A 27,117-nucleotide genomic window follows, 5' to 3' on the forward strand; every position below is an offset into this window, starting at 1 on the left:
TATGTTAGAATCAACAGCATTGTCACAACTGAGCTTTCTTCAATGTGACCCCGTATCAAACTCTGACAGATGCTGGTAATGTTTTCAGATGTGTCTAGGGGGCATATTACCCATCACTGCTCTGCACTTGTACCAAATTACATCCAAACTGCGCGGCACCTTCTTGATACTTTACTCTTTCAGTGAGAGACCTCATTTACTGATAATTTCTGCTGTCTAAAGGTGTAGTGAACATGCAGTGGCCGTGGGTGTAATCGTGTGTTCACATTTTGCAGTGTTGCAGTTGGAGGGGTGAGTGGGTGACGCTGTGTGCTCACAGGTGAAATGCCCACAGGGATTCGGGGATTCCAGTCCTCTGGCCTCACGCTGTTGCAGTCTTCCCGTCGGGGCTGAAAAGGAAAAAGAAACAGCCATGTTTGTTCAGGCTCACACTTGGAACGATAAAAAGGAATCTGTCTGCACTGATACAGACACGCACACACACACAGGGGTGTAGATTACACCCACACAAGAGCTGGATTGTTGCTTAGCTTAAAACCACTCCGATGTGTTGTATGAAATGTTAGTATTCTTATGTGGAGCTGGTGATTAAAAAGCAAATGCAAGTCAAGTGAAATCAAATCATTTTTAATCAGCGGCTTGTTGCATCTTGACAAAAATCTTTTGACAAGGTAACAAGCATCCTAATAAAAGCATTACCCAAGAATCATTAGCATATGAATCATTCCATATGAGGCTTTTGAAAGGAGACATGCACAGGGCTGGGTATGAGTGCAAGTGAATGGCATTCAAATAAATTATAATAACACCAACAGCGAACAACTCCTACCAAATAAGAGCCTGAGATCAAAAAACATATATATATATTCAAGTATTTGTCTAGCCGCCTAATGCGAGGCTGATGTGTTAACGCCGATCCCAGAATCCTGAAATTTGTGGTTTAGATGAAATGTCTGGGTATCCCTGCCTCTTTTATCTTCTTTCATGACAGCTTGACGCCGTAGCCCGTCAGTCTGAGTGGGGCGATACCGTGTCAAACAAATTGTCGAGGCTGGGACGTGCAGCGACTGGCTTTGGGGGGAGCCGTGCTGAGCATTCAGCACACATGAGAGAAACATACCTCTGCATCTGTTTTTATGAGGCCAATAAAAAGCCTCCTCTGTCTCTGGCTCAATTGCCACCTTGGCTGATTTATGTGCTTGAATTTACACTGCATTGCTCCACCGCTGAGCCTGGCAGATGGCCAGGGCGCACCAAGCGAGCAAACCTGCGCCTGTGGTCGTGCGTGAGAACTGCCTTGTACAGGAGCGGCTCTATAAGATAAATGTCTGCGAGCTGTAGTCACATGGGGGAAGTATACAACCCCTGGAGCGATTGGGCTGATGTGTCAACAGTATTGTGAGAGCTGTGTGAATAAGAATCAAAAAGCAGATGCCTTGAACTTTTTATATTCTTTGTCTTGACTGTTAACACTGCATATTTACAGCAGTTAAATGTGTCACTGTAGTGTCTCCATTGAGTGGTTGTGTCTCCATTGATTAGCTGGTTGATGCAACACTGAAAACTTTTAACTACATTAGTTCTTGTATTATGATTTTTTTTTGCACATCTGATCTTTTTTTTTCTACTAAGCTGACTGTTATGTGCACAAAAACGTTTTGCGCTTTAGAGTTTGAAACTGGAGTTGCTACGCTACCTTTATCCTCAGGTTATAAACTGACCAGGCCAAGCCAGTGGCAAGGGGGCTTTTTAACAGTATTACTAAAGAGATCATTTAATAACTGATCTAAATTAAACCACCAATACCTTGGGTTACTCATTTGTTGGGGTTTCCAGCTGGAGTGTAGAGCACACACCTCCAAGTTGTACCTTGACTCGGCCGCAATAGTTGCCTGATTAAATAAAGCAGTCTCTTTTTTAGGTTTTAAGTTAAATATATATGAATATTTCCACTTCCCTCTCAAAGATTAAGAAAATTCGGCTTTTGAAAGTTATGAATAATCTTATTTTTTCAGTTTCTCCTGGTTAGCCGGTCCAAAAACGTTGGAATAACTTGTTTTAAATGGACTTTGTCTTCACTATTAACACTCCAGTTCTACTTCTGTTTTTCAGAAATTGGTTTCATATGAGCAGAAAAGGCTTTGTTAGATTAGATCTCTAAGCAAATGATTTCCTGCATCAGATGTGATTAGAGACACACCAAACAGTTACCGTTTCAAATCTCAACCTTGGTTACAGGTGCAACAATGACAATTCTAACCAGCATAGTTTGGAGGGTTTTTTTCCAAAATTTTTAACCTTAATAAATTACTGTGCAAAGATTAATTATTAGGCTCTGAATCACTGTCCTGAATTCGCTCAGCTGCTCACCGTATTAATGTGAAATGCTTGAGTGCTTTTGCTCCAAAGTCCTACTCTTTTTACTGCCATGCAGAGCACTTAAAAGAAGAGGGGGCTTGATTTTGGAGATGGAAGGGCCTTTGTCTTTCTTACTTTCCCCCCTTTCACCTGAATAAAAGCCAAATATTCTTTACAGACAGGACAGAGGACGCCTTTGTCTGCCCCCCCGTCACCTCCCTGATGCAGCTGACCGCACATCAAATGGACTTAAGTGGTAGAAAGTTGCCACATACGTCTCTTATAAAGGACACTGACTCTAAGAAAGGGTAGAGTTGTTCTGTTGTATGCAGGGATTTGGAAAGAGCCACCGACTAAACTATGTTTGATCTTTCATGGAGCTTGTCATCACCGAAGGAACCAATTTTTTTTTAGCAAGTGCTGTTTAATGCACGCTAAAAGGTCAAAATTACCACTGAGTTTTATTCCTCCATCATTTGTGAACGATGAGTGGGAAGGTCGGTAAGGATGCAAAGCTCATTTGCATAAAGAAAGAAGGTAAAGGAAAGTGAATCACCTAAAAGTTTAGTAAACATGTCTCCAGAGCAAAGGCAAACTTATACATAGCAGCTGTATTAAACTAGCTGTAAAAACTATATATCATTAAGTGAAGCTTGGATGCATACATGGAAGAAAATGTTGATGAGCTAATTAGCACCAGAAGAGTCAGTGTTTGCAGCATAAAATGTGTAACCTAATGAGCAACCACCTCATCTAACAGCTTGACCAACATGTCTGGATTTGGATTCTGATAATCCAGGAAAGACGAATAGAGCACCAGTGCGCCGTGACTCTGCATACCTTTCCTCATCACTGACTGCTGAAGGACGCCTTAACTAAACGATAATAATATGTCAAAACAGGCAGCTTAAATGTTTTAATAGTTTGGTCCTGGGGTTTAGGGGTAGGAATGGGGGCGGGGGTTCAACAGTGGTAGTTTAGCCAAATTGTGTTTGGATGCTGTGCACCAGCAAGGCGTGATCATTATAGATTTTGAACCAGTAATTCCTAAACTGTCCTCATTTATTCAGTAATAAGTTACCTAAAATATTTCAGAGCTTTTCCAACACACTTCAGAGGAAGTGGTTAATTTTCAAACATCCTCTGATGAGAGGTTTGCTTTGTATTACAAAGCTGAATGCAGAGATTTTACAGCTGCCTACATTTAAGGTGGATCTAAGTTATTCACCAGCTGCATTTTAGGCTTATATATTTATACAACAAAACTATGGTCTGTTTTAAAGCAACGTTGATCTATGCTACTGATGGGAGCTAACTTGTGACTAATGGATAATGTGTACTATCTGAAAAACACGGTGAATTGTGAGCATTTCTATGGAGCATTTTTAGCCTAAGCTTGGCTTAGACACTGTTTGCGATGTAAACCATCACTAGAATTAACTATCTGTTACTGTACACTTTACTTTTAAGAAAAAAAAGGTAATTGAATCTAGAATTTAGTTAAAATTTCTGTAAAACTCAAGGTTAGTGTTAATAACTAACTGAACCTGTTGCTACGGGTATAAAACTACTTATGAATGACAATAATTTACGAAAGATATTTTGCATTTTAATATTTAATCCCTGGCTTCGATTTGACCAAAGAAGCTTTTATAGAGGTTTACTGCCGTTGCCACGATTCAGGTCAAAATGTCGCCTTAATTTTTCTCTTTTTCTGGCTTAATTTAAAGGTAAAAACCCAAATTTGATCATTTGAGAAGCCCTAACTCGCACTGGGAAAGCCAGCAGAGCACCAGCCAATGGAGCTGAGTACCTGTACGGGTCGACTGGTCGGCGTGCTGATGAGGGGGGTGGAGCCCATGGCAGATGCCGCTGTTAGGCTCCGCTCCCTTTCTTCCTGATAGATGCGGTCGCGCTCCGCCTCTGGAAGCTGAAGGAAGTTCTGCATGGCACGCAGGTTGACCAGCAGCGACTGGGACGCCGTCTTGGGGTCTTCTTCCTTCCGTAGGATCTCAGACAATAATCCCTGTAAAAAAAAAAAAAACATGAAGGATTAAAAAAAGTGTGACAGTGATATCACTTGTAAGTGCTTTTGTTGAAGAAAAGCCGCTGTAGCCGTTTCGGCAGACACCATTCTTTATTCATATCAAAGAAAAGCTCAATTCCCTTTCAGCTCCGTCTGTCCATTTACGCACGACAAAAACACTTCACTGAAACTCGTGTGCATAATGCTCGTAATTTTGCATGTTTTTCTTTTTTTTCCCCCAGGTTGCCTTTGATAAGAGCTCAGCTATTCGCCTTGTTCAGCGGGCAATCAGTGTATCCTCTGTTTACTTTTCAATAGTGCTCAATTCCATCATTATGAGACAGCGATGACTCCATTATCGGTGATGTGTGATTGGGCCTTTTCATCAGCTCTTGGCCACACACTGTGCAAACTGTAGCTGCGCTTCTCCCACCATCAATAGGTGTGATTTGATAATAAAACAAGGTGATGGGGAAACATACTTGTGCTTTTTTTTCCCTCTCTCTTTTGAGCATTTAAATACTCTTAGATTAACCAGAGATTTCTGACGGCTAAAAAATAATAAACTCAAAAGAGAAGCTCTTCATCTTTTTAACATCTCTCAGTTTGGATGCTTTTGGTTCTAAGGCATTGATACAAACTGGTCAATCAGTTTCCTCCTAATAAATAAAAGAAAACTTTTCAACACTTGGTTTCGAGCCTCACTTTCCATCTTCTCTGCATTTATTGGAAAGTCTCAAACCTACTAAATAATCCTCTTCAGGCACACTCTGCCCAATTCCTCAAACCAGAAACAGATAAGACTCTGTTGGAGGAGATTTCCTGAACTGGACAAAAACTCCACTGTCTTAATCTGCAATGTGACTCACAAACATTTTCTAAAGCAGTCCTGAACATTCAGATAAATCAGATAAATCATCTTTACCTTCAAAGCAAATAAATATTGAAGGAATGGTTTAGACGCACAAGCCAAGGCATGATAGCTCTCTAAATTTACACTGAAATAAATCACTGATATCAAGAGACTAAAATCATTTTATTGACCAAAAAAAATAAATTTTCTGGTTTATCACCAGTTCCACCTCTGTGTTTGTAGGGTTTTTTAAATCATTATTAGTCAATGAAACGAAAAGAAACTGTTGAAAAACATGCAAGCATTTAACTTGGGATGGATGGATGGATGGATGGATGGATGGATGGATGGATGGATGGATGGATGGATGGATGGATGGATGGATGGATGGATGGATGGATGGATGGATGGATGGATGGATGGATGGATGGATGGATGGATGGATGGATGGATGGATGGATGGATGGCTGTCTTTTTGATAATAGGATAGAATGAAATGAAAGATGCACATTTTGATGTTTCTGTTCTGCTTTTTTAACCACAATTAATCGCAAATTAAAAAGGAAGTGAAAACAGCAAAGCACCAAGTGAAGCATCGAACCCTGATTTTAGTTTAATTTGGTCTGAGTGCAAACCAAAGATGAGGTTGGTGATAACCACTCAAATATAAATAAAGTAAAACACCTAGAATGTTCCATGGAACTATTGAAAGCTCTTTATTTACATGTAGGAAACAGTTTATCCTCAAGGACAGTGGAGATGTTATCAATTAGTCATGCATGAGGCTCTGGCTCAAGGCAGCAAACATTTTTTTAAACGTTTTACCTGATAAGAGACTACTTTACAGCTAGATGTAAGTGTGGAAATGTATCATAGATGGGTTTGATAGTTCATCGGGAACATTCTCTTTCCCCAGGCAATATGAAGATGGTATTTAACCAGTGAATATCAGTGGTAGAAGAGGTCTAACATGATGTAAATTAATGATCAAATTACGTTTTTGGTATTTTAACAGGATCGACATCTAGTTCATTATTGAGGAAGTTCTGCTGTCTGTCCTCACCTGGGTTCTGTTGAAGGCCACCCGGGCAAAGACAGCCTGCGAGATGCCAGCCCGCTTCAGTTCGTCCCTCACCCACTGGTAAATCTCAGAGGAAACCTCCGTGTTGGACCCCACCTGAGGCTCCAGGGGCTTGCTGTGGGAGCTGCGGTTTACGGGTGGGTGATTGAGGTACTGCTGCGACAGCGACTGCTGCGCCAGCAGCCGGTTCACTGCATACTGCTGGTTGAGGATCTGCGCCATCACGAGTTGCTGGTTGACCAGCTGCGGACTGATTGGCGTCGACACCAACCCAGGGTGGTGTAGGCTGGGAAGCTGCGGCTGCCGGCCACCTGTTTGGCCGCCATGTGGAGGAGCGTGCTGCATTGGCGGGACTGGTGATGATGGCGTCTGCTCTGCGGTGCTGCCAGGAATGGGCTGCTGCTGGGAGAAACTTAGGTGGTTGTGATTGTGGTTGGAGCCGGGAGGGGAGAGGTCGGACAGGCTGTCCATCTCCGCTGGAGAAAAAAAAGAGAAAGAACAAAGAAAACTCCTCAATAATAAGTAGCTGAAAATTGATGGTCAAAAAACAACACTAGAAACTGTTGGAATATTTGGAAAAAGATGAGGTGTAGTTAGTTCTGCCTATTATTGAGCAACGGAGAAAATAAGAATCAGTTAAGTACAAAAGACCTTCATGGTCTGTCTGTCCAATAAATGCATCAATCCAAAAGAAATCCCATTTTCTTACATTTGTAAACGCATCAGCAAACATCCTCTCTATTGCTCTTTTTAAGCCTTTAACCTTTAATAAAAAATAAAAAAAGTTTAATCAAAGTCAGTGCTTTTGTTCAATGAAGCTATGGACCAAAAACTACAAGAGATCTTGGCTTTAATGCATTTAATAAATGCTAAAAAGAAATACGTGTGTCTGTTATCGTTACATAAAATCATTGCAAAAGGAGAACTTCGAAATGAATTTGTTTTTTGTTTTTCAATCAGCTGACCCCGAAATTGAAAATCAGCAGATGTGACCTTTAATAGAAAACGGAAATCTGTATCAGCCTGTAAAATCCAAATCATCTCTAACCATAACCACAGTCTCTAATCCAGAGAAAAGAGCTGGTCTGCATCGGGTCAATTACTGCCTCGGGTCAGTGCTTGCCTGAAAGTTAACGTTCTTTTTTTATTTTATTTTTTCGTTCTTTATGGGAGGGCAATACAATTAGGAGCTCTGAAAGAAAATGTTAAAAACCAAAGTACCAACAAAAAGATACTGTAAGTCAGTGAGCTATATTTCTTTTTTTCCCCCCTTCAAATGGCCCTTCATCCACGAGTGGATCCGCCACAGCTGGTTATCTGGTTTAAAAGGAAAAAAGATGTAAATGCTGATAAAAGAGCCTCATTGTGTTTGACCTGTGTGTCTCATGCCTTCAGCATTAAGTTCAGAATGTGTTTGGCCTCATGGTAAAAAAAAAAGATAGCACACAGACAGTACTGCATGTGTGTGTTTGACTGGGATTTATGTGCATGTGTGGATTTATGCCTAATCCTAAAATAAGGAACACACGCTGGCAAATGTGACAATTTTAGACAAGGATGGTGTAAATATAAATGTGAAAAACACAGAAAACACAACAGCTGATGCAGAAACAGCCTTGTTTTAAGGTTTTCAACATCTCCTAGAACTGAACTAAAATCAAATGTTTTCATTGTTATTTGAAGCCAATTTGGGAGATTTTTGTGGTGTCTCTTCTTTCGGGAATCGGTAAGTCCATAATGGCTGCTGGGGAATATTTTAAGACTTCTTTAAATGAAGCGCTTAGAGGATGAAAACAATGATTTAACATTTAAAGTGCTACCCACAGAGAAGTGCATAAACAGCTGGAATAGTTTTCAGGTCGCAGAGGATTTTTCCCCCTCCCCATCTTTTGTGACAAACGAGTGCGGGGGCAGCATTCAAGGATTCATCCGCATGGTGATGTTAACATTACGGAAGTGAGCTGCGGCCTCCACATCCCACGGAGATCCATCCATCGTATGGGATGCATGTTAAACAATTTAGGGGTTTTATTTTCATAAAGCTGTTTTTTTTTTTTTTCCAGCAGATGGAAGATTATCTGCATGGATTTTTTCCAAAAAATATTCTTGATAATCATGTCTACAGGGGGCCTGTTTCTTAACTGTCAGGATTCAGAAAACCAAGACAGGTCTATTGAGCATTTTTTTTTTTTTTTAACAAATGATGAGGAGTGGAGGGGTGAAGGGGATAAAACAAAAACAAAACAACCAAAAAAAAAAAATCTTGGTAATAATTACGTCTCTTCTTATAATCCTCTTCATTCCTTGGCTCTGATGGTATGACTTGCCTATTCACTCTTAAGTGAATGTGTGTGTGTACGTGCATATGCTTGCACATGCAGACTGCTGGGGGGCATGTTCACAACACACAAACACTGAGGCACATGAAGGCATTTCCATGCAAATTGAAAAGAGAAGGGGTGACAGAAGAGCATGGCAGGCCCTGGGAGAAAAAAACCCGGCTGCCACAGAAGCAGGAGTCCTCGTGTGGAATCCTGCCACAAAAGAGCCCCGGATTAAACACACAATGGGAATGGGATGTGGGCTGAGGGAGAAAATGTATGTGTGTGTGTTTGATAGAGCGAATGAAAAGAGGATTGACCCAACTTTCACTCTTCTGTTGGCTTTCATATGCTAGATCTAACACGAGAACCTGTGATCAGTGACTTTAACCCGTAATCTGGAACTTTATCCAACAAGCAGGAACTTAAAACCATGATCAGGATGTTCAATTTGGGATAAGGGGAGTACTAAGGTTGACTTCAGTCTCCAATTAATCTCTGAATGTTTTGTGAAGGAAAATCAGAGGAGAGGCTGTTCACTTATACGGCCTCCCTCCAGCACCTTCTCCTCTGTTTGTTGCCACACAGACCAGATATCAGTGCATTATGGATCCAGAGGTTAGGGCCCACCATGGGCCTGTGGTGGACACCAGACATGTGTGTGGGGTTTTTTATCTGAGGTTTGGTTAACATATGTGGGTACTAAAGTTTTGAGTTTGTCTGCACGTCTTGAGATGTTATCAGCGAGTTTGTGTACCGATGTGGTTAGTTTCTTATCACAGCTTCATATTCCAGATGGATGTATTTGATATATGACAGTACTATGTATGAGTTATCACCATTACACAGAACTTAGATACATATTTAAGTGGAAAATGGGCTTAATGTTCAGGGTTTGACCAACAAATCTCACTACTTGAGTACTTTTTATGAGTCATTTTGGGGGCTTTTTCTCTCTTCTGCTTAAGGGCTTTCTGCAAAAGTTTAAAAACAGTAACTTTCTAATAATATATTTAAAAAATCCAGTATGAACAGGAGATAATATAGACCTTTTCCTTTGCTGTAGCAAATCTACATGACACCTTTAAGATCCAACCTTTCACAAGGATTAAAATCAAATTGGAGCTCTGGGTATTCTTAAAGGTAAAACTTTCCGATGATTCTCTACATTAGAGCTGTCAAATCAATACGAACTGCAGTAAGAACTGCCGTAACAAACCAATAAGTTCCCTTTAAATCAGTTGTTTAGACAGTACCATAAAACTTATGTTTGAGAGAACATGTGTCTGTAGTTTGAACGAATAAAATGCAGAGACAGCTGCTGTTATCAGCCTTTGTTGACAACAGCAAAACAAATAACTTAACCAACAAGTTGCAATCTAATATTTATGAGGCTGGACAAAAACTATGATTCAGCCTCGGGGGTTAAAAAAAACATGTAAAGGTGTGACCTTAGTTGTAGATTCCTAACACACCAATCAGAGAGGGAATTCAGTTTTAAAGTTACATAATTAAAATAGTTTTGGGAAGAGAGTAAGATTTAAAACAGATTTTTACTGTTATGTCAGATTAAAGTAGTCATACACTGTATGATTGCCATCCATCCAACTTTTGGCGCTTATCCGTTAGCATCTATGAATGAATATATTGTTTTATTAAGTGTATAATAAAATAAATGTGATATAGATTAAGTCTCTAAGGTATTCATATCCATCACATCTTAATATCTTTTAACTGTCTGAAATTCAAGCAAATCTAAACGTATTTCACTTGAATTTTATACAATTGACCAACACAAGCTAATGGTGAACGGGGAGAGAACAAATCATTGTTTTAACGTGTAGTGACTGAAATCCTTTGTCTCCACCTTTCAACTTACCTTTAGCTCAGTCAGATCTCAGTATTGTTTTAAAACTTCAATCTCTTAAAATTCTCCCCAACTCATTCTTGACCTTTCTGTTGTGCCGTCATGATGCTGTCTTTCACTAATGTTTTAAATCAAACCACTGATAATGTCACAGAGGAAATCGATTTGTCAGAAATGATTTTACAGAGGTGTATAGCTGAAAGCATTTGGTTCCACTGGATTTTAATTAGGAGTGTCTGAGTAAAAAGGATCCCACCCCAAGCGTCTCACTTTTGTTAATAACTGTTGAAAACCATTGATTATTTCCCTCATGACTTAAATTGGCTTGAATTGGTTTAAGAACCAAAAAAAAAGATTCTAATTCTAGTTAGGGAAGTGAGAAGGTAGCTATGAAGATGTTAGGTTTATGTATTTAGGAATAAAATGTGGCTTCTTCAATGGTGAGTGGGTGAGTGCATCTTCTATTAGGGTTTGAAATCAAGATTTACGGTTTACTTCAGGAAAATAAAAGTTATATTTGCAGGTATTTTGGTTGGGTTAAACTAAAGCTGCAGGAAATTAATTTGTGTGTGTGTGTGTGTGTGTGTGTGTGTGTGTGTGTGTGTGTTTGTGTGTGTGTGTGTGTGTGTGTGTGTGTGTGTGTGTGTGTGTGCGTTTGTGTGTGCCCAAGCTGTAACATACCTAGTGCATTGGCACGCGGACTCTCACGGAGGACACAGGTCCCCAGGTAGCCCTCCAGCTGGGAGGGTTGGCGCATGCCTGCACGGGCGAATGGCAGGGCACGCACATGCACACACACACACACACACACACACAGACACACAAACACACACACACCACAATGTAGAGGTGTGAGGAGAGAAACACAGGGGTTAAGGCTTTCCACAGATTGTCTCTCCCACTTCCAGCTATGCAGGAATAAAAACATCAGCATCGCTACAAAAAGGCCAGACTGGCAGCTGCAGCAGCTCCTCTTATGAGGAACATAAAACCAGACAGAAAACAAGTGAGACAGAAAATGTGTAGGAGTGAAGCAAGAGAATACACAAGAAGAGCGACTCTGAAGTAAATATTGTAGCCTGCGTACGCTGTCACATCGAAAGCATCAGACAAAATGTGATGGCGGCACACCGTTTGCATGCAGGATGTGAACATTTTTTTGATAAGGAATCTCATCTGTCATCACTATGAGGAATGGCATCCTGGCAGAAAAAAAAATAAAGATTAAGTTCAACAGATTGCTAAAAGTAATACCTCACTATTGCCTGGTGCCCTATAGGTTTCACAGCACAAAGCTGTTTTTGCTTAATAAAACTACAGACATATAAATCTGATAACTATCTCCAGCTTTGGCTCTACTGGCATTATATGACCCCCATTTCCTGTCAAAGGTTATTTTTTTAGATTGGGTAATTCATCGGTACAGAGGTAGATAAGAAATCTAATTATATTCGGGATGAGGCGGTGGACAGTTGGAGTCATTATTGGTTTTTACTCAAAGAAAACCTAAGAATTATACAAAACATTAAAAACAATGTACAGTAGATGCTAAAAATGAGTGTTAGGGAATTAATGGATCTTTCTGAGGAGTAAAGGTAGAGAAAAAGGAACCTAATTTAGTTATTAGGGTTTACATATTAGCTCTTGATTAAAGATTTACTTTGTTTTTTTTATCAGGTTTAAAAATCTTCTAAATCTGACCTCGAGTTTATATGTTAAAAAAAAACAAAAAAAAAAAAACACTGCTATTTCAATTATCAACTAAGCAAAATTTCAGGGCAAAATGGAAATGATGACTGTGAATAAACTGAGCTCCTCCAATGATTTAACAGCTGGTTGGACCAACTTTAGCAATAATGACTGTCAACAGTCGTTATCCGGAGGCCTTTAATAAGCTCTCCTATTGCTCTGGTGGAATACGCACCTCACTTCTCTAAACTATTACTTCAGTTAATAAAGGTTTGCAGACATGATATCTGCTCAGCTTTTTAAGGTCCTTTTAATCAGGTTGATATCCGGACTTTGAATCACTGCACCACATATATTCAAGCTGCATTCGAGTATATTTAAATCTACAAGCTGCAGAGGTCATCCAGGTCCAAATCCTGTCCTCTCCACCTGAGGTGTTGGTGCTGAAACGCTGTTTGGGTTTCTCCAAACATGTCCCTCTAAGTCTTGTCATATCTCTCTGCTTTGGTCTCATCCTTCTTAAAACACTAATTTTCTCATGTCCTGTGGTTCATTCAAATGCAGCTGTGCAATCTGAGGGGAGATAAAAGAACAAAACAAGCCAAACTATTTTTCTCTTTTATTAGCTGTCCTGTCATGAACTTTTAGATTCCCTCATGCTAACTGAGGTCTGTGGTTTGTGGGATAGAGCTAATGTTCTTTTTTTTTTTTTTTTTTTTGTCCCCTTCAGATCAACACAATCAAAGAGTTGTTCTGGGTAATTTTCTGCTGTGTTGCTTGGCTTTAAAATGGATATATAAAAGTTTTGCATTCATACATTTTCTCCCTGTACAACCATGGATGGTGTCTATTAACAGAAAGCTGGGAAAGCTCCTGCTTTTATCGAGGTGGTCACACCCATAAAAGAAAGTATGTTTGATCCGCAGCATTTTAAAGCCACATTCCTCTCACTTTTTCTTTACGAACAGAAAAAAATGGCCATTTAAAATCTGTTGTATGGTTAATTTCAGGTTAAATTCCAGTTTTGTTTTTAAGACCAGATCACTTTTATTCCTCTGACATACCAAACCATAGAACTGATGGTGGCTGTACTTCCTCTTTACAACGGGTTGTAACTCCAGTTTCGACCTTGAATTATTAGATAACAAAGTAAAAATGTATCTGTGCAGCGTTCAACAGCAGGAAGACAAAGAGCCGTTTGGATAGAGGACATATTGTGATGATGACTGGTGCGAGTGTGTGTTTAAGAGCGTGTGTGTGTGTGTGTGTGTGTAAGCAAAGAGACAAAAGTGTGAGCGCCATACTTTGCGCCCCTCCGTTTTGCTTACCCATCATATCTTTTGTCTTCTTGAAATGTTTATACCAGCGCCCAAATTCCTGACACTTTGCCGCCGACACATTTGCATAGTAAGTGCTGTTCACAATGGAGGAAATCATACTCTGAAAGAGAGAGATTGATTGAGAGAGAGCGGGAGAGACTTTTAGATTCTCACTGTGGAAAATACAGACATAATATTAGAGCTGGTGGAACATGCAGCAACGCTCCAGCTTGTCAAAGCAAATAAAATATAAGGAGGGGAGGTAAAAGTGTACGACATGCAGATGTTTAAGATTGTTGTTTTTTCCAAACGAACAAGAAATCACATCAAACAAGGTTTAATCTGTTGTCTTTATCAAATGCCACAGAGTTTGTCTCTTTCAGAATAAGTACTTTTCTTCAAGAACAAGAAAAATATTTACCTTCAAAAGGAACACAACGATCTATTAAGCATCAGCAGCTGTGGAGGTGTTTCTAGTAAGGGAATAAGAACCTTTCATTTTCCAGCTCTATTTATGCAATCTGTTAGAGACTAAAACTTCAAGCAGGCCAGGGTCTGCAGCGAGCATGTCGGTCCGGGACGCACCCCTGCTTCTGACTCTCCCTATATAGTTGCCTCTTTGCTCTCTAAACATTTACCTCCAGCCTTACACAAACAGAGACCCCCCTGCCCCCCTTAATTTATTAAATCCCAATGCAGTTTTAATAAAATGAATGCTTTAACACCTCGCCAGCCTCCGGGTAAATGCAGAAAAATGTTTTTGATTGTTATAAATATTCAAAAGAACCAAACCATCTGTTTTCAAATTATGGGCATGCCATCTTTATCGTTTTCTATAATATATGCGCTCAGAGGACTGTGTGGGGACCTTCTGGTAGAGCAAGTGTTTCAGTATTATGTTGGTTTCACTGACTTCAGCCTGTCTTTGCAGGGAGGAGAAAAAGGCCAACAGCCGTGCCGTCTGAAAGGTCAGAGCATCTCTGAACTTCTGACCTTTGCATTGAAGTGATACTTCAGATTTACTTTATGTGAGATTTTGTTAAGAGGTTACGACCGGAAGATATATTCCCTGCAGTGTCTTAGTTTGTTTTTAGAGATTTTCACAGCAGGATAAAAAGAAAAACTTTCCAGCAGGTTAAAAGAAGTCCAGACACAAAATATTTTCCTGCAGACGCTCATTAATAAACGTTTCTATGCGATACCAGCCTAATAGAATGCATCTTCCTGTTTAGACCCTTACAGAGAGAAGAGGCCCACAGCACCACAGACCCTCCACCATACTGAGCCTCTGTTTAAAGTCAGACCTACCTACTTCATTTTAAAAAGCTAAATCTTAAGCTTGTTTCATTTTTTTTCCTACTGGATGATATCTGAATAAGAAGGAACTGAGATCTGGACCCATTGCTGCAAAAATTCATTTTCTTGTAAGCTTCTTTCCCATTTTAAATGTTTATTTGGAAGGTGAGAGCTTATTGCCAAACATCTCGAAAATGAAAAGAGTTTTAAGGTTAACAGACAAACCAATGTTTGTGGTTGATATTACAAGACTGGAGTTCTGACATGACAGAAATCAGCTTGTGTTTTAACCCAACCCAAGAAGATTTTTATCTGCAGCAGATCAAATCTTGATCAACCTAAATCTCTCAACAGAAACCTACATCAAAAAATCTGAAACATCATATGGATTCCGGCATTAGTTTTGATGAGAGTATGGGTTAAACAAGGTCAGTATTATAAAATAATCTCCACCTTCACCCTTAGTTCAAATTAATGACGACAATCTGCCCCAGATCTTTAATCATATGCTTCCTGTTTCCTTAACTGGTTGTTCAGCTAGTTTGGCTGGAAAACATTGTTACACTTATTGAGGTGAGCTTTTATTGACTTATATGTGATTAAAATATGCAATGTTGCTTTAAAACATCAGACAATAGAAAAAGAACCACCCTCAGTCTTCCAAGGCCTTTGTCACTATGAAATAACAACGCTAACCGCTTAGCATCTCTCAAGAGGCTTCTTCCCAAGTAAATCCTCATCTATGTTCTACATGTAAGCAAAAACTTTACATTAAGAGCTAAGCACAAACACAAAGGATTGCTTCAATTCAATTCCTTCTACTTTAGTTTATTTAATTTGCATAACACCAACTCACAGCCTTTACTCAAGTCTTAATTTAAAGGAAAAGCAGGAAATGTTTATATTACAGAAAATATATCAAATCAAATAATGGATAGAGATGGACTCCAGATCTATACGACCCATAAAACATCCATCCATCCATTTGTCGTCATGCTTATCCCAAGCGGGGTTCCTGGTGCCTATCTCCAGCTGTCTATGGGCGAGAGGCGGGGTAAACCCTGGACATGTCGCCAGGCCATCGCAAACAAGACAAACAACCATTTACGCACACACTCACACCTAAGGAGAATTTAGAGAAGCCAATAAACCTAACAGTCATTTTTTTTGACTGTAGGAGGAAGCCGGAGTACCTGGAGAGAACCCATGCATACTTAGGGAGAACATGCAAACTCCATGCAGAAAGACCCCGGGTCGGGAATCGAACCCGGAACCTCCTTGCTGCAAGGCAGCAGTGCTACACAATCAAGTTAATAATACTAGCTGGTAAATCGTTTTCTTTATAGGGAAATTTTATCAGTTGCATTCATTTGATGACTCTTTTTTTAACCAAAAAAATTTGGTTAAGTTTTTCCTATTTTGTGTTTACAATGGCATGACTGTGATGGTAGTGGTAAAGCACAGGCCTTTCCTGCTTTAAACTTAACTATCAGAACAATGAAGTGCAAACAGAGCATAGGTTAACCCTGAAAGGGTCCAGCTGATTAACACAATGACGACCTCACAGCCTGAGTACTCAGCTCTGGAACAAACTCATAACATAACAGGCAAAACTGTCACATACAGATATGTTAATTGTTTTATTCTTATTTTAAGTTCCTCAAATATTTATTTATTTACACCAGATGTCCAAACACTCTAGGCTCTTGCAATCAAGGTAAAATTTGTTCTTTAGAAAATCCTGGCCGCTAATGATTCTGACGCTCCACCAATCAAAGCTATCAAAGTATTGGCTTCCAATCCTTATTTTACCATCTAATACAACAAATGATTCCAGTACAGTAGTCTTTTTCCTTCACTTCTTTAATTCTTTGTCAGAATTTAAGCTCAAAAACTGGTTCTAATAATCAAAATAAGTTGATTTGAAAGGTTTGCTGTTGCAGTTATGCTATTGATTACTTGGTGTCTCATATACAGGTGCTGGTCATAAAATTAGAATATCATGAAAAAGTAGATTGATTTCAGTAATTCCATTTAAAAAGTGAAACTTGTATATTATATTCATACATTACATACAAACTCATATATTTCAGATGTTTATTTTGTTTAATTTTGATGATTACAAATGACAACAAATGAAAATCTCAAATTCATCATATCAGAAAATTAGAATATTACTGAAGACCAATAAAAACAAAGGATTTATAGAAATGTTGGCCAACTGAAAAGTATGAACATGAAAAGTATGAGCATGTACAGCACTCAGTATTTAGTTGGGCCTCCTTTGGCCTGTATTACTGCAGCAATGCGGCGTGGCATGGAGTCGATCAGTCTGTGGCACTTCTCAGGTGTTATGATAGCCCAGGTTGCTCTAATAGTGGCTTTTAGCTCTTCTGAATTGTTGGGTCTGGTGTATTGCATCTTCTTCTTCACAATACCCCATAGATTTTCTATGGGGTTAAGGTCAGGAGAGTTTGCTGGCCAATTAAGAACAGGGATACCACGGTCCTTCAACCAGGTACTGGTAGCTTTGGCACTGTGTGCAGGTGCCAAGTCCTGTTGGAAATGAAATCTGCATCTCCAAAAAGTTGGTCAGCTGCAGGAAGCATGAAGTGCTCTAAAACTTCCTGGTATGTGGCTGCGTTGACCCTGGACCTCAGAAAACACAATGGACCAACACCAGCAGATGACATGGCACCCCAAACCATCACTGACTGTGGAAACTTTACACTGGACTTCAAGCAACGTGGATGAAGTGCCTCTCTTCTTTTCCTCCAGACTCTGGGACCTTGATTTCCAAAGGAAATGCAAAATTTACTTTCATCAGAGAACATGACTTTGGACCACTCACCAGCAGTCCAGTCCTGTTTCTCTTTAGCCCAGGCAAGACGCTTCTGACGCTGTCTGTGGTTCAAGAGTGGCTTGACACAAGGAATGCGACAGCAGAAACCCATGTCTTTCATACGTCTGTGTGTGGTGGTTCTTGAAGCACTCACTCCAGCTGCAGTCCACTCTTTGTGAATCTCCCCCACATTTTTGAATGGGTTTTGTTTCACAATCCTCTCCAGGGTGCGGTTATCTCTCTTGCTTGTACACTTTTTTCGACCACATCTTTTCCTTCCCTTCGCCTCTCTATTAATGTGCTTGGACACTGAGCTCTGTGAACAGCCAGCCTCTTTAGCGATGACCTTTTGTGTCTTGCCCTCCTTGTGCAAGGTGTCGATGGTCGTCTTTTGGACAACTGTCAAGTCAGCAGTCTTCCCCATGATTGTGTAGCCTATAGAACTAGACTGAAAGACCATTTAAAGGCTTTTGCAGGTGGTTTGAGTTAATTAGCTGATTAGAGTGTGGCACCAGGGGCCATCAATTTTGAACCTTTTCACAATATTCTAATTTTCTGATATGATGAATTTGAGATTTTCATTTGTTGTCATTTGTAATCATCAAAATTAAACAAAATAAACATCTGAAATATATGAGTTTGTATGTAATGTATGAATATAATATACAAGTTTCACTTTTTAAATGGAATTACTGAAATCAATCTACTTTTTCATGATATTCTAATTTTATGACCAGCACCTGTATATGAATATATTAATTTAAAGCTGAAACAAAAGTACACAAATCTGGATATAAAAAAACTTTTGGAGCAGCTTAAAAAGATACCCAAGGGGGAAACAATGAGAGGGTATCAAAATAAGGAGTCATTAAAAGATATTGATTGTGCTAGAAAACATTTAAATGTTGATCAAATGGTTTACCTTATAATTGAAACTGCAAATAAGACACTGCTAATCGATTTTCTCTAAGGGCTGCGTACAGAGGAAGGAGCGTACACTCAGCTGCTGATTTTATCTGAATATTTTTTCAGGGAAAAAAAATAAAAGATAGTTGAGCGGAGTCACATTGGCGACTGCAGCTGTGTGTGAATCTGTGCCAAGCATGTTGTGGTGCATCATCCCGCCATGATGGAAAAACAAGGGGAAGGGGAGGGGGGGGGGACGCAAAGAGGTCTGCAGTCGGACTTGAACCGTATAACAAAGCGGCCTTTTATAGATGTATTGAAAAGGCTTGATTCAATAAAATAACCCTGACGGAGTTCAGGTTGAGGTTAGGAAGTCAGAATTAGCTTTTTAATGGGTCATACATTAATGCATGAAGTGCTTCCTTCTCTTCAGTTTATGCAATATTGTTATTAGTGAAGAATAAATACGAGTTCAACCTTTTGTGGTCGATTCCTTGCGATGTGGAGAAGCCAGAATGGTTTCCTTATCTCTTCTTTAGTCGGGGTTGGGAGGGGGGATATAAATGGGGAGATTCTGGATGATAAATGGTGGATTTGGCAGCAACCCATACATTCCAGTTTTACCTTATTCAAGCAGCTCAAAAATCCACCAGGAAAGGCTAATTTTAAAGTGAATATAGTTCTCCTTATAGTCAGGGGGTGGGATAATGAACTCCTATCCTCTAGCCTGCCATGTTTTATTTACAGTATATCTGGGCTAAGGCGGCTCCAGGCAACAAACAAGAGGCCTGCAGATCCCTCTCTCTCTCTCGCTCCCTTTTCCTCCGCCATCTTTGACACAGATGTTCTAATAAACGCTCCTCATTAATCAGCCCTCTCCCTCAATACATCACTCTACCTCTCACAGGGGGCCAAGCCTGTATGTGTGAGGAGAAACAACACACACACATACCTATTCTGCGTCCCCCCGTTGCTCTGTCACACACACATGCAGACGCACTAAGTGAAATCAAGCAGATAACCAGCGCCTCTGCTTCCACTGAGGAACCAGCAGGAGGGCTGAGCTTCGGCGTGTCAACAGGTAGTAACTCTGTCGGTGTGTGTGCATGTGTGTGGACCCTTTAAGCGATAGCCATCTGCAGCACAGAGAGCTTATCGGCAAGACCAGGAAGTGGCACTGGGCTACTATCGGTCCCCAACATCTACTCCACTCCCCATCATAGGAGACAGGAAGAGAAAGGAGTGTGTGTGTCTGTGTGTGTGTGTAAGTGGATCACAGTGCAGCAAGCAGGTACTGTAGGCACCCAGCTGCCAGCATCACACTGAACAACACACACACACCCAAATGTAAGCACACGACTGTGCCGGATGTCTTGAATCGGTTGGGAAAAAGAAGATTGTATTTGCAACACTGTGCCTCGTCGCTCGCCAACATCTAACAGAGCTCAATTATGGCACATATTCACTCAACCGGGATGACCCCTCCCCTCAGCAACCACCGCAGACACACAGAGGCGCAACGCAATGGTAGCAAGGTTGTGCCTGTGGCAGTCGCAGTGGCAGAGGCGCATGCAAAGATGGTATTTTGATGGCTATTTGCTGCTACAAAACGAAGCAGCTGGTGCATCGGGGCAGCCGAGGGGGGGGGGGGGGGGGTCACGTTTGTTGCCATAGTTTCTGCAAACCAGACGAGGGTAGGGCTTTTCATTTTGGTAGCAACCATGGTTGGCCTGATTGGTGGATGAGAAGTTTAATTTTGCAGATGCTTCTTCGAGTCATTACCCATGAATGTTTAAGAGCTGCCGTGTGTGTGGGGGTCAGAGCCAATCGTGGCAAACGCGACTCAGGCCAAACATACAAACAGTGAAATTAATTGTTTGACACAGCGTAGCCCTAATTAAGAATCCTGTTCCTTCTCTGCTGTTTTCCTGCTTCTCCTCAACCATGGGAGGCAACATGTGCTGAACTACATCAACTATAAAAAACTTAGGCTGCATCTGAGAAGACGAGCGCAGGACCACGCTTCTTTGCATCGCATCTTTTGAGAAGCCTTGGGTCTAAAGTAAAGTACGATGCTCTGTAAGGCTGGGCAATTGATTGCATTTACAATACAATTACAACTTAAAAAGCACAATTTTCTTGATCTCATAGGCACTCATTTTTGGTAGCATTACAATGAATAAGACACTGATTTTCTCCCTCCAGCCCTAAAGATGCTGGTTATACACTTTGCTACAACACAGAAGGGAAGAGAGCTGCAGCTAGCAGAGCCATGCAGTGGAAGCAAACCCTTTTCCATACAACAGTAACAATCAAGTCCTGCAACTATGGATTCTGGACCAGAAAGCTTTTAAGGTTATGAAAGCAACAACTTTTTTGTTGCAAAATAAAATGGGAAAAGAATTTTAAAAAAATCACAATTTAGATTTTTGACAAAATCTTCCAACCCTAGTCATGTGTGATCGACATCCAATGTCTTCAGAGATCTTTTACAGATCTGCTCTGTGTGCTGATCAGAGATCGGCCACAGAGAACCAATATCATTTTATCAAAGAATTTAGCTTAGAGACGTTGCTAACTGTCTGCCGTTTTCTCTGTTGTCAACCTGAGCTAATTTCTAATGTTTCATGGTCCGTCTTCCAAAATGTGAATCAGCCATCTTGTTTTTCCATCACTTAGTGATTGTGATGGATAGTAAACAAAAAGTACTGTAATTAATCAGTAGATTTTAAAACTCTTCATTTTGAAATCCAAGAAAATGCTCTTCTACATGAGCTAATTTAGCCTTTATTAAATTTTTTTTATCTAAAAAAACCTTGGTTTTTAAAATCACATATTTACTCTGGAATGATATAAAACTACTTTTTTTTAATTGCTATTTTTTTGTTTGTTTTTCTCTTACTTGTTGCTTTTTTTTGCTCTTTTTTCATCCTTTTGTTGAAGTTTAGTAGAGTATTTTCCGAAAAAATGCTTGCATTACTGAGAGAAATTGTTTGTGTTCATTCTGTTTATGCGTTGTAAGGACTGCTGTTAAAAAACAAAACAAACAAGAGTATTTACTCCATGTATTGTTATGAAATACCACAGGTAAGTTTTTATAAAACAAGAACTGACAGACACTAAAAGCTGTTTGGTTATTAATTCCTGATAATCAGGTGTTGCACCCATTAAGTGAGTTTGATTAAAATGAATAACTGTTAATGTTTGCCTTTTCCAGCTATTTATAGTAATTCAAGACGAACCAAATTTTGTTGCACAACAGTCTCCTCTGGGAGTTGTGCAGAGGTAGGCTTGCTCATTCACTCACAGCTATCCTGTCATCTGTTCACCTCCCCTTTTAGTTTGGGATTACACAGTAGAATATGAGGCAAACACTAATCCTAAAAAAGGTGCTCCCTCCCACTACGCCCCTTTCTCCTCCCACAGCCCTCACATTCTGAGTGAACTGTTTCAGGGAGGGGCCTGGAAGGCAGGGAGTGTGTTTATCATTCTGTGTTTGAGGTAGGGTGGGGGTAGCCGGACACATACGGCCCCCACAGAGTAACAGATGTCAAAGACCATCATGGCAGCCCTCTCATAGATCACACTGAAACAAACCGTTTGGTATATATAGAGAGGCTTGTGAAATATTTTCATGCTGAACCTTTTTATATATTTTCATTTTACAACCACAGACTTTAATGTTTTTATATTATAGACCACTGCAGTAGAGGATAGCTGTAAAGTGAATTCTTGTTTTCTAAAGGGCCTATATCCTACATCAACTTTCTTTAAGCTTTTAACTATGCAATATTGCTATTCCTTCATGGAAATCATGCCCTCAGTAATATTGTGCTTGTTTCATGGTTGTCAGAGTAGCCCTCATGAACTCTGCTCTCTAAGAAGAAGCCCTCCCTGTCCTTGAAAATGAGTGGAAATCACTGTTTCATGTAGAGCAGTGATTACCTGCCCACTCAAGGAAGCACCTAGTTTGTATGAGCTGCACCTGCCCAGTTTAACTTTGTCAGATGTGAGGCAGAGTGCGATCGTTTCTGCTCAAAGTTGAGATAAGGTCGCTCTTTTAGCCCCTAATCTGCACAGTGACAACAACCGTTGTTTTAATAAACTTTTGTCTAAGTCGCAAAAAATGTGTTTTTCAGCTGCCAAAGTTCGAAGACTTTGAGATTAATCGCTAGAAGGGGCTTTATACCATGCTGCAAGGTCTCTATGGAGACGTCATGAAATGGGCAACACGAACACTGGAAGAGGTGGAATAACAGAGAATGCTTGTGCCTTTCTTCCAGGTTGGATAAAGAAGGTACAAGAAAAACACTAAAATTTAATACTAAATTAATATCTTAAGGTGACATTTAATGGAAGAATTAAAAAAGTATGATTGAGGACCCTTTAAGCAAAATATCTGTAAGTGTGGCTGGTATTTGTATTTTATTCTGTTAAATGTAAAATTAAGTGCAACTTACAAAAAAAAGCCATAAATTAGTAAAAATAGTCAAAGTGGAAGTGATTCAGAGTAAATCTAAAAACAGTCTGTGAGGAAGGTTTGCTGGAAAACCTTGGATGGTTTAAAGCCAGTGATATATAGCTTGGATCAATAATGATCCAAACTTAAAACATCTTATAAAGTGATGCTAAAACTATCCATCCATCAGTGGAAGGATTTATGCTCTCAAGACCTCCTGAGTTCAATGCATACATCTTTTCAGCTTTTTTGTGTTTTATTGTCTCTAATTATTCCAAATCCAACTAAACTTGGTTTCAAATCTGTCAAAACTGCTCATCTTCCTAACAGACAGGCAGGATGGGGAAGTATTGATTAAAGCAGAGACCATGAAACTTTGGTAACACTGGAGGAGCTGTAACGCTCCAAGCTTCGAACTTGGATGGAGGTTAAACAACGATTACTCTAAAAAATATGGGCAGGTTCAATTTATATTTAGTAATTAAAGGTCATAACTACAACTATTACTTAAAAATAATTCATTTTAAAAAATAGAACATCCTCTAAAATGGTGAAGAATAAAATATTAACTTTGCTAAAAAAATATATATAAAAATTATTTTATCTATTTTGACAGATCCAATATATATCAATACTGATGCCAACATGAACACAAAAGAAATCTGCTCCAATAGGAATAGTAGCTTGAAATCATGTGACATAGAGTTGAGGCATCGGTGGATCCTATTAGCTCAGTTATAAAGCCGGCTATAAAATGGCTTCTTGTCTCGGTTACATTTCTCAAATTTAAATAAAATAAACAACAATCAAAGGTTAGCTTTGGAACTGGAAACCAGAACGACAGCAGGTGAGCCCGATTACGTCACTTGCTTGTAAGAAGGATCTAAAATGCTTACTGTTGTGTTTTTTTTTTAGTTAGACAATTTTAAGATCTGTCCAGGGACAACAGATGAAAAATAGCCTTTTGTCTAATTGTGGTGCATTTGCAGGAATGCTTATAAATGTACACTGTCCCTGTGAAATGAATAAATATATATAAGTCTAAACTTATAGCCATCTTCTGTATAATGGTCTGATAAGACATTGATAATCTAATTAACAGGAGTAAAGTAAAGTAAAGGACCTTAAACCTCCTGCTCAGACATTCTGCATTCAAACTTGACCCTTTTGCAGCAGATAGCTTCAGCTTGAAACTAAACAAGTGAAAGAATACAGATGTTTTCCCCACTTTTCCAATTTTGAACTATGACATAAGATCCCCCGAAATAACAGATTGTAACCTAGGGAGAAAAATTTAAAGGGTCACCTTTGTAACCCAGAAAGTAGTGATACCTTACGTTTTATTTAGTCCGGATTCAAAGCAGTTAAACTGGTACAGAGAAATAAATATACCGATTTGAGAAAATAATCTGATCATTTAATCTGAAACTTGTGTGTGTGTGTTTAGTCTTGCGAATTTGTGTCTGAGACAGGCTGAATGTGCTCTGTGTGTTAAATCCTCCGAGCTAGTGTGTGCTCTCCTCTGAGCCGTCTTCACATATGGACCGTAAACAGGGTGATTACCAGACCGGGCTGGGCTCCGCCTGAACGCCACCCAGGGACTCTTTACATCATCATGCCCAGCTAAACACACACACACCACCACCACCACACACATGCGCCGAAAGCAGCTTCTTGCTCATATGCTCAACACAAATCACGGTCTCCAGGTGACCATCGGTGGACCCTGAGGAGAGCTGACCGCTCTGTGAAACCTCAAATACCACAGATATATTCTCTACATTTTACCAACACATTTAGGAGAAATACACACATACACACACCATTCCTGCAGAACAGCAGCTAAAACAAACTCTGAAATATTCTGCCTTTTTATTCCATTCACTCCACGGCTGCCTACATGATATACCGACTGCATTGCCTTTTAATACAATATCCGTGCAAGAGCACGCTATTGAACCTCTTGGCTGACAAAGCGGCACAAAGCATAACACCTAACATGTGAATGTGTTTTTCTCGAGCCCAAAGCAGTGATACAAAACGAACTAAAAGACACACACAAAAAAAGAGCAGAAAAAAAAAAAAGCAATCCGGCTCGTTCTGGGATTGGTCCAGTGTTTATCTAACAATAACCATATGTTCAGTAACACCTCTGTTTTTTTGGCTGCCGCTGCATGCACGTCTCTGCTTCTGTGTGTGTTTGCGTGATGTAGGCGGCAAGAGGAGGAAAAAAAATTCAGACGACAATAGCCATTGATTTTGGTTTTCTATGCCAATTCTTTTTCCCACTTGATCAAACTCGGGGCATTTGATAAATGAAGGATAAGAGACGGAGGTGATGGAGATAGGGGTGCTTGTTTTGTTGTTTGGTATGGTAGTAGAGGGGAGGGGGAAGAGGTGAGGTGAGGTTGAAATATTTTTCTGTTTTCTTTTGCTCTTTGTAGGGGGGGAATTTTGAATAAGCAGATTGGGCTCCAGCACCTGTGATAAAGGGCATTCTTTAGCCAGAGAGCTCTGATTCATGTCTTTGAGTAACTCCTTGAGGGCGTTTCTTACTGTAGAGTGGCTCCATTGCTCGGGCGGCAGGTCCTCCAGCTTAGGACAACTGTTAAGAAAAAAGAAACACAGGAGATGGGGTATAAGAAGGGAGGAGGGTAGGAGAGAGGGATAGAGAAGGGCAAAAAAGACAGTAATCATAAAAAAGCTCAGCTAAAACAAAAGTTTTGTCTTAACATTTTTCTGTGACTTTGGTGAATTAAGACTAAAAATTGACTAAAAGGCTTTAATATTGGTAATATCTATCAAATACATATATACAGATCATTTGAATTGTTTTTTGGTTTTTTTTTTTTCAGTGTTGATTCTAGAAACCATGTGATAAACTTTAACCTAATACTTTAAGGTTGTATGTGGTTGCTGTAATAATTTAAGCTACTGAAACTCGAGAAAAAGCTGAGATAAAGGCAATACATTGGACTCAATTGGAGTCAATATAGACAATAACCTTTGAACTTAATCAAATGTTTGTTCAGGTTAGGGTTTGTTGATACCTTTAGGGTTAGAATTAAAAATGTTTTAAAGCCTTAACTTATCCTTTAGCTGCGCTTTTTGAAAAGAAGTTGACATATTTCACTTTCCATTTAATGAACTGATCTACATCGTTGGAAAGACAGAACTCCCATAAATAAAGCCACCAATTCAGCCATGTTAACCACAGGAGGAGAGCTGCATTGTTGAAATGGGTGAATAGAGATCAATAATTCACTCTTTTTTGTATTCTTTACAAAACCATAAACAAAAACTGAGAATTTTTTTTTAGAAACATTTCTTACTGACTAATAAGTTAGTTTGCTTTTTTCAGTAACACCAGAAAGCAATCTGATGTAATACAGAGATCAGCATCTTTAATTCTGCAGGAGAGTAAGAAAGAGCAGGATTTAAAATGGATAACAGGAAGGCTGCTGGGTTGTTTCCCTCTCAGACTTCAAAAATATTGGATTTGGAAATATTAGCAATCTTTTGCAAATCTCAGTATTAATCTAAGAGTCTAAATTCTAAAGGGGAGCACAGACACAGTCCACAGTCCAGCAGCCACAAACTGATCCAACCACAAAACCTGTTCCCCTCGAAAAAAATCTGTTTTAGGACAGAACTGTTTGAAATCCATGTAGTGATGCACTGAAGTCACATGAGAGGAAACCAGAGAGAAAAGAGAGCTGAACACACGGGCCTCTGCTCGTTTTTCCTGCTGCAAGCGTCCCTCCAAGACAGACAGATTTCATTTGGCGCATCAAGCAGATGCATCTGGAGATTGCTCTGTCTCTCTCTCCATCTCTCCCTCTGCCTTCCTCCTCTCTCTTTCATATTCTCCCTCTCTCCCCTTTTCTCTCTCTCCTGATTGTTCTGATTAGTTAATTACTTTATACAACACATCTGCTGGATTGATGCATGAATTATACATCAGCTGCATGTGGCGACTATTATTCTGTGTTACTGGTACCTTCCTGGCTTGTTGTATTCGCTGAGACAATTTAAGGTCTAACTGGGTAGATTTCTGCGGTTTGGGTGCAAAACGAAGATAATAGCGCTGCTGAAAATAT

At 39.7% G+C, this 27,117-nt stretch overlaps 1 protein-coding gene across 7 annotated transcripts in view; it reads right to left on the minus strand.

The window, feature by feature from the left end:
* The window catches only part of LOC119790060 (DNA-binding protein SATB1), an 80,188-nt gene that overhangs the window by 26,657 nt on the left and 26,414 nt on the right, over nt 1–27,117 (minus strand). For 3 of the 7 annotated variants that reach the window (XM_038295378.1, XM_038295380.1, XM_038295379.1), the window contains 6 exons: nt 25,499–25,622; nt 13,524–13,635; nt 11,188–11,265; nt 6,301–6,794; nt 4,172–4,384; nt 267–389 (listed from right to left, as the gene is read on the minus strand). In XM_038295378.1, coding sequence (XP_038151306.1) covers nt 267–389; nt 4,172–4,384; nt 6,301–6,794; nt 11,188–11,265; nt 13,524–13,635; nt 25,499–25,622 — 1,144 coding nt within the window. The remainder of the gene's footprint in view (nt 1–266; nt 390–4,171; nt 4,385–6,300; nt 6,795–11,187; nt 11,266–13,523; nt 13,636–25,498; nt 25,623–27,117) is intronic. The other 4 variants (XM_038295382.1, XM_038295381.1, XM_038295384.1 and 1 more) reach the window with 4 other exon arrangements.

Source organism: Cyprinodon tularosa, unplaced genomic scaffold, assembly GCF_016077235.1.
Source record: "Cyprinodon tularosa strain WSP-4 unplaced genomic scaffold, ASM1607723v1 ctg354, whole genome shotgun sequence".
In the NCBI taxonomy this organism is placed as follows: Eukaryota; Metazoa; Chordata; class Actinopteri; order Cyprinodontiformes; family Cyprinodontidae; genus Cyprinodon; species Cyprinodon tularosa.